Source organism: Neopelma chrysocephalum, unplaced genomic scaffold (genome assembly GCF_003984885.1).
Source record: "Neopelma chrysocephalum unplaced genomic scaffold, ASM398488v2 Primary Assembly neopelma1_23b, whole genome shotgun sequence".
Taxonomy (NCBI): domain Eukaryota; kingdom Metazoa; phylum Chordata; class Aves; order Passeriformes; family Pipridae; genus Neopelma; species Neopelma chrysocephalum.
In genome coordinates, this window is record NW_020897692.1 from 6,778,513 (window position 1) to 6,792,985 (window position 14,473).

The 14,473-nt window shown below is 41.1% G+C and overlaps 1 protein-coding gene across 5 annotated transcripts in view; it reads right to left on the bottom strand.

The window, feature by feature from the left end:
• Positions 1 to 315: 315 nt before the first annotated feature.
• Positions 316 to 14,473, bottom strand: part of HTR1E (5-hydroxytryptamine receptor 1E) — a 35,384-nt gene continuing 21,226 nt past the window's right edge. For all 5 annotated transcript variants that reach the window (XM_027695849.1, XM_027695824.1, XM_027695842.1 and 2 more), the window contains one exon: positions 316 to 2,853. In XM_027695849.1, the coding sequence (XP_027551650.1) occupies positions 1,597 to 2,691 (1,095 nt within the window). In that variant the 5' untranslated portion in view covers positions 2,692 to 2,853 and the 3' untranslated portion in view covers positions 316 to 1,596. The remainder of the gene's footprint in view (positions 2,854 to 14,473) is intronic.

Sequence of the window (14,473 nt, forward strand, 5' to 3'; positions counted from 1 at the left end):
TCAGAGCTGGCAGCCTATCTCATTTGTTGATTTTCCACTCTGAAACACCCTTCACCAGCATTGCCACTCCCACCTCTTCCTTTCTTCTATCAAAGACCCTTGTGCAGCCCATGGCTGAACCTTAGCCCCAGTGACAGCCCAAGGAAGCTGGCTGGGGTATAGCTTCTGCCTCATCTTAGTTGAGTGCCTTGGGGACTGTCTGCTGGGACAGTCTTGCACATTTACTCTTCCCTTTCTGACCATTATTGCAGCTGGGCACCCTTGTAGAAGAGCAGGAAATGACTCAAGAGACACCAAAACCTACTCTATTCTTCCCTGTCATATTCACCTTGTTTCAGGAAATTATGCCCAATCCTTTTCTTTGATAATCATTTCCATTGAGCTTGCTGAAAGAAAAAATAAAATTATTCTGCAGCACTTCTTAACAATACTTCATTTTATTTTAATTCCACGCTACTTTTTTTTCCTTAACAGCATAGGTACTCTGGGGAGCTGCTTTGGAAGCTTTATAGATAGGCAGGATAAGAACACACTTCCCCAGTTTCAATCAACAGTTTCCACCTCCAACAAGCTGCAAAAAGGAAAAACAATACAGGATCTCTGTGCTTCCTCGCTAAAAAACATTTTCGGTGACTGAGATTAATTTTTCCCTCTTTTTAGGTATTAATGTTAGCTAGAAAAGATTTCCAGTTGCTTAAGTCAGTGTGGTAAGATCAATCAATACATGGGGTTGTTCACTACAAGGCCCAGGTGAAGTGTGACACAAGTGAATAATATCACTCCAGAACCGACCAAAATGCAAGGCCCGAAGAAATAAGGATAGTGGTATTAAACACGTGACCAGTCAGATGTGCAATTAGTTTCACAAGTGTGACACTTGCTAGCTGCATCCTCTCAATTCCCAAACAAACTGCACAGGTGTCTGCCCAACTCTTTAAAGATAAATCTGGAATATTATATGAAGAGAGTCACCTAAATAATTGCTTTGGAATAAAAATGAGATTAATTTTCAGATGCAATGAACTGAATTTTGCTTTCTGTTTTGGGAGTGTATTCCTGAAGAAAGGAATAGTTTATTCTGCTTCAGCCCAAAGTGGAAATGGTGGTAATTTTCCTTCTAAGTGGCTGTTACTGAATGACATTTAAAGTAAAGATTTGTTGTTTAGCTGTCATGACCATGAAGTGTTTATTTATTTTTGCATATGTATTTATGGGGTTCAGTTTATACAGTGCATGACAATTTAGATGTTGGATTCTTAAATGGAAAAAGTATAAAAGTGAATATTGTTGTTTCCTTCTTGAATCATTGATTACAAAAAATGTCTTAAACATCAGTATCTAATAGTAATAATACCTCTTTTGTTGTTTCATTTCTAAAAAATCTTTTCCTTTGTAGAATAAATGTATTTCAAACCCTTTACCATGAATAACACTAGAGATTAAAAAAACAGCATAACGAATTACAGGCTGACAATAAGTCAAGCAAATAGGCAAACACAAAAATTCCTTTTATCAAGGGAAATGGTGACAAAGTCAAATTATTTTGCTCAATTTTAAGGCTAGGAGTCATGTCAGCATCATCATCTCCCAGTATTTTTATGTATGTTCACGACACCTGATAAGCTTTCTAAAGGCCAGCTTGAAATCCTCGTTGAAGCTTGTGTACAGCAAAGGGTTGATGAGGGAGTTGACATATCCAAGCCAAGTCAAGAAGTCCGCTACTTCTGGAGAGACAGTGCAAATGTGGAGGCCCACAAGCAGTTCCTTGATGAAAAAGGGCAACCAGGACAAAATGAAAGCACCTAAAATCAGCCCCAAAATGCGAGCCGCTTTTCGTTCCCGTGTCGTGGAGATCTGCTGCCGGTCGCCAGCCAGGTCCAAGTCATTCTCGAAAGGTGGGATCCTCACGGATGAGTTGATTTTATCAAACTCTGTGGTCGGGTCAGACGTGGAAAAGTCCGAGACGCAGAATGTCTGTGTGAGCTTGCAGCTGGCAAAAGAGTTTTGGCTGTCTGTGCTCCTGTTGCTGAGGTGGCGGCTTGAACCCCGCTTTTGGTAAAGGCTCTTTGCAGCATGGTAAATTCTATAGTACAGGATCAGGATCAAAGTCAAGGGTATGTAAAATGCCCCAAATGTGGAATAAATAGTGTAGATTACATGATCGTGCTGAATGCGACACTCGCTGGGAATACTGATGCTGTGGTGATTTCTCCAAAACAAAGGGGGCATTGATATGAAAATGGAGATAGCCCACACGGTGACTATCATCAGCCCAGCCCTTTTTGCCGTTCTTTTCCTGGCATATTCGATAGCATCTGTGATTGCCCAGTACCTGTCCAATGCAATGACACACAGGTGAAGGATTGAACATGTGCAACAGGTCATGTCGACGCTAAGCCAGATCTCACAGATGAAGTATCCCAAAGTCCATTTATCTATCATTATGTAAGTGATGCTCAAGGGCATGACGAGAACAGCAACAAGGAGATCTGTCACAGCTAGTGAACATATGAGATAATTTGCCGGCTGGTGGAGCTTCTTGGTTGTGGAGATTGCTGCAATTACAGCAGAATTCAGCAGCATAGTCAAGGTTGTGATTGTGGCCAAGGTCAGGGTAACAAGCATCTTTTCAGTTACTGTTTTTGGCTTTGCAGCCCCACTGGCTTCAGTGGTGCAATTTGTGAAATTCATTTTCTCCTCCAGGATGCAAGAAGGTGCTGCTTCAGGTAATGAAGGGTTGCAGGTTCAGAAGTCGTCCATTTAGAGAGATGTCCCAGGTGCAATTTTTTTTTATAATCCCATATTCAACAGAGCAGCGAAAAGCTTCCAGGTTTCCTCCTGTTCATTGTTTTCCTAGAAGATAAAATCACATCTATTAGTCAATCGAGGATAATCTTACCTTTTGGTACAGAGTTCTACATTTCTAATATTACTATCTCAAATAAAACGTTGGTGTGTTTTTCCTTCTTTTCTCTTCTCTTGCCTTTTCTCCTCCCTTTTCTCTGCAATCATGGTTTACTTTTTTCCTTGTCCAAAGGGCACTTTGGGCCAGATTTCCTGCTGATGTGAAATCGTTATTCCTTCTTTGGTTTTGGAGATTTTACTTAAAGTGGGAGGTTGGACTAAGGGACCTTCAGAGGTCCCTTCTCACAAACATGTCTGTGATCTTTGTGAATTATTGATACCAGGAGCTAGTCCTTTTCCTGCTTGTTAAAATACACTCCAGCAGATGAAGAGCTGAGGAAATTTGCCTTTTCATTTCAATTGCTGTATGAGAGTCATCAATTACTTCTATGTATCACCTTTGAAAAAGAGCAGCAGAGGCATGCCAGCATTTCACAGTTTTCCATCCTGCTTTTTCATATCCATGTCTGTATTAATATATTTGAAACCGTCCTTAAAAATTTCTCAGGTTACCTTTATCATGCAGGTTTCAAACAATGTTTAAAACTTTATGGAGAATACTTAGTTTTACACATCACATCAGTGTTGCTAGGAGCTTATATAGTTTTGTCTAATTATTCCTGACATTTCACATAGCTCACTGTGAGCATCTTTAAAGAAGACAGACAAAAAGATTTTGCCGTTGCTTTGAGATTTCTATCTAATTGTGCTCCCTGTCAAGGAGCCCAGTGTGATGCACGGTATGAACAATAATTTAAAAAAACCCCAATGTTTAATGTTGTTTCAGGAGCTCAGATGTCTTTTCTGTACATCCCAAATGCTGACTGAAGCCAGAGTTAGCAGTCCATGAGATGCAACTTGGGATATGCTCTGGGACTTTGCTTACTCATTTGTAATTTACCTTGCAGAAAGGATGTAGAAAACTGGAAGTCTGAATCTTTTCCCATTAAAATAAACAGAAAGATTCCTTCCCCTGCGATGCCTTAAGGTCCTTTTAGTTTTTTGATTTTTCTAATTTTTAAGTTTTATAAGTAGTTATATAGCAGAGGTAGATTTTAGAAACAGCAGCATGTATTCCTTTACCTTTTCCCTTACCCTTAGCATAGCAGTTACACAGATTCTTAACCCTATTACCCCATTCCATGCTCCCCATATCAAATATCCCCTGAATTCCATTAGAAATGTTTAGTCTCTTGTCAAAGTAGGCCTATTCTGTTTAGAGAACACTTATACTCTGGCCTAAACCGCAAGATACAGCCAAGAACTGGGTGAACGTGTGCCCTTTGTGCTCCAAGGAAGACTACGGGGACAAAGTAGGTGGTCCCAAAAAGACCCCAGCCTCAATTCCCTAGGGGTGGACTGGGGGTGGACCAGGGCAAAAGCCAGAGGGTGGGAAAATCTCGGATGGGACAAACAGTGTTATAAATTGTAAGCACCTGAGGCAGAGGCCATGTGCGCGTCTTCTAACCCCATGCCTTGGAGGCACGAATTAAATCCTTTTCTTGTCTCACCTCTAATTAAATTGCTTTGGAGTTTTTTTTCCTCGGCTCCTTTAAGCATCACTTGGCTTCTTTTATCAAAGAGTAAGGAGGCTTCTCACTGGTTGTACAGGCTCCCTCAACAGGCAGGGGAATAAGATAGCGGCTGCCAGAAATACACTTGTCCCCTCTCAAGACAAGTCTTTAGGGCAGATGTTATGAATCATGTCCTGGAAATGCTGGTTGTCTCTATTTTCACTACAAGTGGCTCCTCCACAGTTGCATTTAGAATACATGCCAGATTTTTAGATGGCTAAATTTGAAAGGTAAAACCCATTCTCACTGACACCAGTGGGACTTGGATTAGGCTCTGAGAGAGGGTTTGCACGTGCAAGCTAATAAGGAATTAAGAAATTGAATGAGGAATTATGAATTTAAAGCTAGTCAACTGCTTAGCTCTGTGTACATATGCTCTTATTCAGAAATTGGAGTGCCATCTTCAGAATGAGCTGAATGAGGAACAATCAAAAATAGAAATTTTAGAGAAAACTGCTATTTGTGGACAGGCTCTAGGAAAGCTGATTTGTACTGTTATAGACTCTGGATTAGCAAAATGTGAGTTTTAAATTCTGCCCAAGGAACAGCAGAACCACCTTCCCCCAAGGCAGAATCCACTGTTAAGAAACTGCTTTAAACTGCTTTAAAATATGAATAGCCTTGGAGAAAATATCAAGCCTGCTTATTAAAAAATGACTGGAGAAGTCAGATGGAAATTCATCCATCAGTCTTCAGGGCTGGAAATGGCAATTTGACTGTTTAGGCCTAAAGTCAAAACTTCAGCTCAAACATTTTCACAAATTGTTCATGGGAGTCTTCTCTGTCAAGCCAGATCCTGATTTCCTTAGTTTGCACCCTGACTACGTCTGATGCTTTGACCAGAGGATAAGAGTTTTCTCTACCTCCCTGAACTCTTGGAGAACAGACTAGAAGCAATTGTAATTAATAAACTTTCCTCAGCATTATCACTTAACGAGTGTAACCTATCCACAAGCACACTGGTCCAAAGACACCTGAAGACACCATGGGATTCTCATGTCCTCCACAATCACTTACTGAGTCAGTCCACCCACAGGAGAGCTCGTGATGCTTCTTGATGTAAGCAGCATTTCTTTTCCTTGTCCTTCACTTCTCTAGGGGCTCTGAAGTTTCATGGTCTTGGCACATCTCCCCATGCTGTGTGTTCCCCACCATTTTCTCTGCTGAGCACTGTCTATATGCATCTTTAATCCAGTAGGAGCTGAATTGCTGTGGTTCTCCCCCAGGATGGCCTTTCCCACCGATACCAAGGGAAATCCTTTCTGAGCTCTACCTGTTCTCTGTACCACAAGGATACTCCAAAAAATAAATTCTTTCTTTCCTTAATTAACCTGTCTTTAAACAAACTTAGTCAGACCAAGCACCAGGTTTCCTTTAGGACAAAGGATACTGCTGATGAAATGGGGGAGTTTGGTTGTTTAAATCTGTGCACTGCTCAGTGGGGCCAACATTTTTTTCCTTGGAAAATCACTGCAAAAATTGAAGACAGGGAAAAATATAAGCAAAACATCACCCTTGCAGAACACCCTTGCAGAACAATTTACAGGTACCTCAGACCAGGCAAGGCCATCGGTTTATGGTCAAAATCCACCACTGTGGAATTAATTCAGTTTCAATTCCCAAGCTCCTTATAGGAAATGAGCCCTTAGCAATTCAAACAACATAAATACCACATAAGAGAATGGTATTAAGCCAATATTAAGAAAGTATATTTAAATGCTGAAAAATCACTTCAGTTTTTAAGGGATGAAGGTTTCTTCTACAGCTTAAGTATGTGCCTCTTGTCATCCCTTACCCACTTAATGAGGATACACACTAGCATTATAACTAGTCGGTTATAATTAGTTGACAGTAAGCTTTGTGGCTCCTTTCACCTGCTGTTCCGCCCTGGCTGCTCCTCTTTCCAGGCCATCCTTATTTCTATATGATCTGATTCCGACTCCTGCCTTACAGAATGCACAGGGTCCCATAGCCCTGGCTATTCGCCTCCCAGCTCACCTCCTGTGCTGGAGCAGCCTCAAGCTCCCTTGACCTGCTGCTGCCAACTCACCCACTACTTCTAGGGGCTCAGCGAGAGCTCATGTCGAGTCTCCCACAGTGCCTGTGTCCCAGCCTCTCCCTCATTGTCCTTGCTTGTCCAACTGTCATCTCTCTACTTTTGAGTCAGATGGCACCTATGTGGAGTATTTTGGCCCAGAAAAGAGATGGGGTTTTAAAATGGGAAGTGATTTACCTGGAGATGTCAATGACTGACCTTGCTTATTAATACAGGGCAGGATTGAAATGCTACATATCATTAATCTTTAAAAATGCAGGTGTGTTTTTGGTCATACCACATGTGTTAACAAGGAGAATCTTACAATCTCTAGTCAAGAATAGCTGGTTTCCAGCATTTCTATCACTTGTGTACAATTGCTATATATACTATTGCTATCACTATAGTAATTGATCGTGGTTTTCTAAATGACATCTTGGAAGGGACACTAATAACAGTTATTTAAAGTACTCTCATCAAAAGCACTGCCATGTTTATGTTTTGCAGCTGTATTCCTTTAGGCTGTCAGTCATTTCCTACAGAGAGGATTTTACACACATAGATTAATTTCCCACATTTGGTGAGAGAAACTCATCTGGGTTCCTCCAAACGGGGATCAATCATGTTTCATATCAGCTGATTATTGTTAATGGCGTTGAGTGCTGTCTAGGAGGAAAAAAGGAGAAAGAGGTTGATTAATTGCCCCTTAAAAGCAACTGGACAATTTTAAGCTGCGAGATGGCAATGTCCATGTCTGTTCCTGCCAAAAAATATCTCCCACTTCTCCGCAGAGGACCACAGTGTAGCAGCATACTCTGAATTTCTGCTGGACACACTGACTCCCACTCCTCGGCCACTGAACTTTTCACCATTTCATAAGATATGGAATAACGTCACTTGCAGAGAACAAGTAGAACTGGCATCGCATGTGTATGAGCAGCACAGGTTAGTTCCTTTACATCCACGGTTCTACATTTCCTCTAAACAATTATGGCACTATACAACTACTACATCTTTGTCCCCTTGACAGCAATAAACCAATTTGACTTTGTTAAATTCTGAATTGGTCTGAGAGCTTTACACTTTCAATATTTCCATGATTGTAGCTGTGAAGGACAAGAATCTGTGGCATGATTTGTGAGACAGCTTATGGAAAATATAACTTAGCACATTTATGATAATGCTAATACTTCAAACTATGGAAAGATGCTAAACTTCCAATGCTCTTCCTTGTTATCTCAAAGAGGTTGTCTCTTCCAAGTTCATATACAAAGCCTGACATTCAGGCCTTCACTTCAAATTTATTTTGCAAGATCTTGCAATTTTCTAGATCATCCTGCTTTTGTAAAGTCAACAAATGCTCTTGATAGAGCTGAGTTTAATTGAAGATTATAAGTTTCCAAATACTTTGTACTATACTCTGGCATGCTGGTGTTGCTTTGGGTTTCTGAGGATCTCAGTGCTGCTGCAGAGCTCATGTTATGGCAGTAGTCTTAGGTGGCTACAATTTATGTCAAGATGGCTGGGTTTTGCAGGTGGTTAAGATGGAGTTATATGGGAAGTGGTCAAAATTCACAGAAAAGTAGAGGGGAGCACTGGGCACATTTTGGGAGCACAGCCTCGTCAGACCCACAGCACCTTAGTTGTTGCAACAATAATTGCATATAAAACTTGTGGGAGTAAGTTAAGCCAGCAGCACCTGCATTCAGTTAATTAGAATCAAAAGGGAATGTTTCGGCCTTGGAGCTGAGAAGGAGCGTGTGAATGAAAACACTGAGTTTGCAAAAAGTCCTGGGAATTCTAGTTAACTGGATGACAACACCAGGTGCTGTTTAGCAAAGAACCCTAATAAAGGGGAAACTCAGAGAAAGCTCTGTGGAGAATCCTGAAAACTGAATCATGGTGTGTGCAGCCTCATTTCTTAATCATCTGTAAAGATGAGCTTGCTTACATTAACTGTGTCATAAATTCCAGATTTCACTATGGATGTTGCTAAACTGGGACTGATGGGGAGAAGGTAATTTGGTCAGGGTTGTCTATCTGGGAGGAGGCTGAGATGGAGAAAAGGAGGGTCAAGGCTGGTGAAAAGAAGGATGAAAAGTGGAAGAAGGGTAAAAAGTCAAAAAGGGAGTATGTGTTGCTCACCCACAGCCAAAATCAGGGCAATAACTCAATCTGTGTCCAGACCAGAGCACATGAGTCAAACCCGAGATCACAGTTGGGAGGTCTTGGGGGACAGGGGCTTTTCCCCATGCTGGCTGGCATAGGGACCCAGGGGAGAGAGGGATGCAGCACCCTGGTGGTGTTGCTTTGATGCCTCCACCAGGCCTGATGGCTTTGGTAGCTACCCATCACCTTCTCAGAGCAATGAGGTAAGTCCATGTCTTCTTGCCTGTGCAAGAGCACAACTAAGTGCTCCTGCAGGCCAGCTGTGTGTGTGTGTGCAGTAAGCCTCATGGCTCTGCTTATTTTCCATTGAAAACTAAATGCTGTCTATGGGGTTGCTCAAACGACAAGCTGTGAAGCGGTGCTTAGGCACTGTTATTTCTGCCCCTGGACCTGATCTTTTATTGCTCTCCATTTCTTTTGCTGAAGAGCCTAGGACAAATGCCAGAGTGACCATGATGTTTTAACTCTCTCAACATCATAAGGTGGATCTCCCCTTGCTTGTCAGGGAGGCTTAATCTTCCTTCCCAGTGGACACTGCCAGCCTGGAGGATTTCCTTCCCAAGTTAGAAGCCTGAGAGAAAACTGGAGGGAAAGGGGAGGTGCTGCCTCCCAAAAACCCTGGTGCAATCTGATCTGAGTCAATGAAAGACCCCAAGCTGGCAGTTTTGCAAAGCATTTTTTTGAAAGAAATCCATCCAGGATGGAGGTAAGCTTTTCTGGTGCATATCTTGGCACATGCAAATGAGAAACAATAATTAGTGATGATCTTCAAACCATGTTCCCTCCCACAAGCAGTGGCATAATTATCATTCACAGATGATTACTCATTTTGATCTACTTCGATATAAAAATTAGTAAATCTTAGGCAGTGAAAGCTCCTAAGATGCTGCTGAGCTGCAATCTGATACAAACTAGGACTCAATGCAGATTTAGTCCTGTTTTAAGTCAGCCATAAATAAAATTCACTGTGGTGGTAAAATATACAGATTTCTCACAAAAAACCTACAGTAGCTGCATACTCTAATTGTAATAATTTGTAATACATAATACTCTAAGTTTATAACAATTTGCTTTAAAGAGACAATCAAATGAAAAAATAACTTTAAAACTCATTATCACTTCTCATAACACTTTAGACCCTTAGCACTGTACATTTAAAAAGTCTGTTTTGTTTCATACTACACAAAATACCCATGTGAAGTTCAGCTTATTCCCTGCAGTTCACTTCACTTTACCCTTTTCATGCTCTACCTTAAATCCTGAGATGTTTAACCTATGGACACACCAGAAGCTGTATTTTACCATACCATGGAGCCAAGAGACATGGGTAGCTGGATCTTGCTGGATATTTTGGGGTAGAATTTGTAGTACAACCCTACACTGTCAAAACATGTAAGTGCTGCCTTTCCCACCAAGTTGTGGCAGGAAGACCTTCTTCTGTGCCTCTTCTTTCTACAGAGGTGCTTTATGGAGATAGAAACCTTCTTTCACTATAAATCTGTGCCTGACAGTGCAGAAAAGAAAAAGATGTCTTGATTTGTCTCTATTTGTTTTGCAGACTGCATTTGTATAAGTGCTGAAATGAGCTGGCTTGGGTACCAGAAACATTATGTTTCATTAGCATGGAGTGCTGAATGGGTTAATTCACCCAGCCGAGAAATGGCAGATTCTCAGCCCTGGAGTTCCCAGTCACTGCAGCTACATGAGTGACCTGAGTTAACCTGATTAAAGTCAGCTGAAGTGCCCTCCCCTGATATGTGCATAACATCTATGCTAACAGAGGCGGCAAGCCTGTTTGATTGCCCCACAGCAGCATGTAGCTGCTCCAGAGCTGTGCTTGTCAGCAGATCTGGTCTCAGTGCAATGGTGCTCTTGAGCCCTGGATTTCCTAATTTATAGACAGCCAGACCTGGGAGACATGTAACCTACACACTTAACCTTTCATCTTGAAAGAAAAATACGGTCTGCTACTGACCCTTGCAACCTTCATGCTTAACTGTCACTCTCACATAGAGACATTATTGTCTGATTAATTTTTTTTTTTTTTTTAGAAAACATGTGGTTAAGACTGTCTTCCCTGAACTTCATATTTCTAAATGTTTTTCACTACTAAAGAAGACCTTTTCTTTGTGTTTTTGGTTCTACCTATCTTTGTACAAGCATCTTTACAAGATGCCGGGTTACCAACATTCCCTCTCCTCTGTTTTTTATCTAAATTTTTAAATTTAGATAGGTTTTTTTAACCTATGTTGTTTTATAAGATTGACTATGGCAGTGATCCCTGCTATGGATGTTTTCCATAACAGAACCATAAAAATTTCAAAGACCTGGTGACAGACTCAAATCTCTTGCTATGGAAGATGTGATCATCCCAAGGGAAGACATTTGCCCTGGGTTTTGTGCTGCTGCAATACCCCCTGCTGCTTTTGGCTTGGCTGTTTTGCTCTGCACTTCCCTTTTGTCTTACTGAATGGTTCAGCAAGGCACAAACACAGGTACAAAACAAAAGAAAGTTGATACTGAGTATTGGTGGGTCCTGGGGCCCTTCATAGTCCTTCCTCCTACAGATCGACCTTAATTCAGACTATTTATTCATTGACTGTATGACTAAGACCTGCAATCAGGTAAAATACAGGTGGGAGGACAGCTTGGATAATGAGATACCCTATCAGACATCGGCAGCTAAGCTCCAAGATCACTCCCTATGATTTGTAAGAGGGAAGGGCAGAGAAGTGTGCCATTTTCAGCACTTACAGCCCTCCTTACAAGAACAACACCTGGGACGATGCTTCACTGATGGGTGGTCCAGGGATAGCTGTTCATGAAGGTGGTCAGTAAGGTTTAACTGTAAAATGAAGGCACACAACATATGAATGAGCAGAACCTACAGTTCTTCCTGCAGCCATATCACTCAGTCTGCCAGGCAGCAGCCAAGACGCAGATCCATCCATAACAAGTCCAAGAAATATTTTCCCAAAGTAAAATAAACTAGAGTCACATTTGCCTTAAAGCTAAAACAAAATGACAGTAATTCTGACTCTAGAGGCCATGCTGTCACAACAATGGAAGACTGGCACTGAAGAGATCCCTTGTTTCTTAGCTGGGAATAGCATATTTAGTGTTTGAAGGAAATAGAGAAGCACACAACAAAGTGCTGGAGGACTTGGAAAGAGAGGAGTTCGCTCTGTTATCTTCTGAAAAAAATAAAACCTCTTACTTTAAAAACTAGATCCAGCAACAAAATGTTTCAGTGTCCCTTTGGTCACTAACAGTTTAATTTCTCAAGTAAGAAATCTAAGTTTCCCCTTTTGAATGGACTTACAAAAAGAAAATGCATTATTCAAACTCATTTTGACTAATGTTTACTCTTTTTTAAAAAAATTCTGGACTTCCTTAGGTTGCAGTTACATGGAGAATGGAAGAACTATCCATAGAGCTCCAGAAATGGTAATTTTTTAAATAACACGAGCTATTTTGAGGGTTAGTATCCTTTGAAATAATAATGTTTTGGTTTTTTTGTAACTAGAAACAAAACTGCCTTGTGATTCTCCTCTCATGGTCTTTTAGAACAGAAATCATGCAGGACCTGTAAAATTGTTTCAAACAAAGAACTGTTCATTAGAAAGAAATCTGTTTCATTTGCTAACTCTTAAAGCACCTACCTCACTGGAAGATCTTAAATTCCTCTGAAGAGGACTACATCTAATATAATTAGACAAAGTTGTTGTGGGAAGAGTTGGGTTTTCTTCCCAGCTGGCAATCCTTACTTTTACTGTCTCTGAGCTGAAGATCCCAACACTGTTTGCAAGCCTAACACTTCACATACTGCACACAGGCCCTGTGGGAGGCACAGTCCAGTTCCTCACTTATTAACACCTCAGGGGAGAAAAATGCAGTTTGTGAGTGGGAGACCATGTAAAGACAATGGGATTGACTTGTCCTGCAGCTCCTGATGCCCGAATGCTGAGTCGGCTCTAGAAATTCAACAGCGCTGTAACCTGCAGATGAACTGGGCTTATTATCTCTAAGCACATGCCTGAAACCCTACCTAATCTTCACTGTTTTATGGCTTAAAGGAAATCTAAATGTTTCTAAAAGTGTGCCTTGTAAGGGAAGACTCGTTCCCTGTGTTGAACAGTTATTACCTACCCCCTTTTCCAGTGTCACCCGTGGTTTTAAAGGCCTCTGTCTTCATCAGTTTGACCCTCAATCTTCTCTTTCCTAATTGAAGAGCCTGAGCACTCATTCCTCATATTGATGAACTGTGCTGTTGTTCTTCATGCAGAGGAAAAAGCCTGTGTATGTACATTATACAGGTGCTGCATTATTAAAGATGCTTAGGTCACTTAAGTCCCTGAAACTCTGGCCTATAAAATACCTACTCTTGTATAAAGATGGCGAAACATTAGCTCCTGGGTGCATAAATCCTTTCTGAATACAGGTATGAGACTTAACTAATTAGCTGCTTTAGTTTTTCTTTCTGAAGAGTTTCTCAGGCTTGGAGCCCAGCCACGTAGCACAGCATGAGTGACAGGGTCAGGAAACTACTGGCAGAAACCTAATACATCATAGTCTGTTATAGTTCTGTTGCTTTGCATTTAAACCACTAACTAGAAAAGGAAGCATCTGCCTTTCAAGGTCTCCCAAATGCATTGAGAGAAAAACTGCAAAAAAATTCTGTGCTGAATTCTCACCTGCGACTGCATTTTCCATCTCAATTTCTCATCTTGCTGCTTAGAGACATGTCAAAGACACACAAATATTTACCGATGAATATCATATATTCAGCTCTGGGGAAATGGTGCTATTTGCATTTATATGGAGACTATCACTTTATACAAGCTAAATGTCACTGTACATGCATTCTTTTTCCAGTCAATATTTGTTTCTTGCTGCTATTACGTATCAGGAGACTGATGTCAATGGGGTTTATTTAATCTCCACATGACTTGGTTCTGTACACAACTGCTCTGCAATTCATAAAGGCCTCAAATGAGCAAATTTGACAGGCTAAAACTTAGTAGGCCTTGAAGCTTGATCTGAGATCCTTTGAAATCGATGGAAATACTTCTACTGTGAGTAAAAAGGTTTCAGATTAAGCCTTAGTGAATATACACCCGACTTCTCACTGGTAAAACACAGCAGATGACTCACAACGGCTCTAGACTTGGTTTGAAAGGAAAATTTTTTGTGACTGAACAAATAGTTTTATTGTAGCAGAAGGTGCTGTGGGTCCTTAATCATGTAGAAAAATGTCTCATATTGGTGAGAAGCACTGGGCTGGTGGCATGAGCCTGCTGCCTGGGACTGCGAGCGTGGGATTTCCATCTGGCCAGTGTGCTTGTTGCAAACGCAGGAGAAATGAAGTACTGGCAGCCCACGTGGTGTACAACAGCCTAAAGGTCAAGGACAGACTCCTGCTTAGTGTGAGAAAACACTTCTTGCACAAGTTCTGAGTGCAAATCCTGCTGATGAAGAGGCATTCAGATATTAGACTGGCTGAGCTCTGGCCTTCACGGTGGCCTGATTCACCTTCAGTTTGCCATGTGGAAAGAGGGTCCAAAGTTGCTGCAGTACATTTATGGTAATGTGAGTTTGTATTTGAATTGAACTCATGCTACCATCTCAGTCTTAAGGCAAACTCTAGGCCACAGTTTGAACAAAATTCTCAAGCTAATCCTGGTCAATAGCTCTTGGAAAATCACATGAAAAAGAGACTTACTGCTTTTATTTCCAGAACATACAAATGACATACAAATGACTTTTTGGTTACCCAAAAATCACTGTTGTG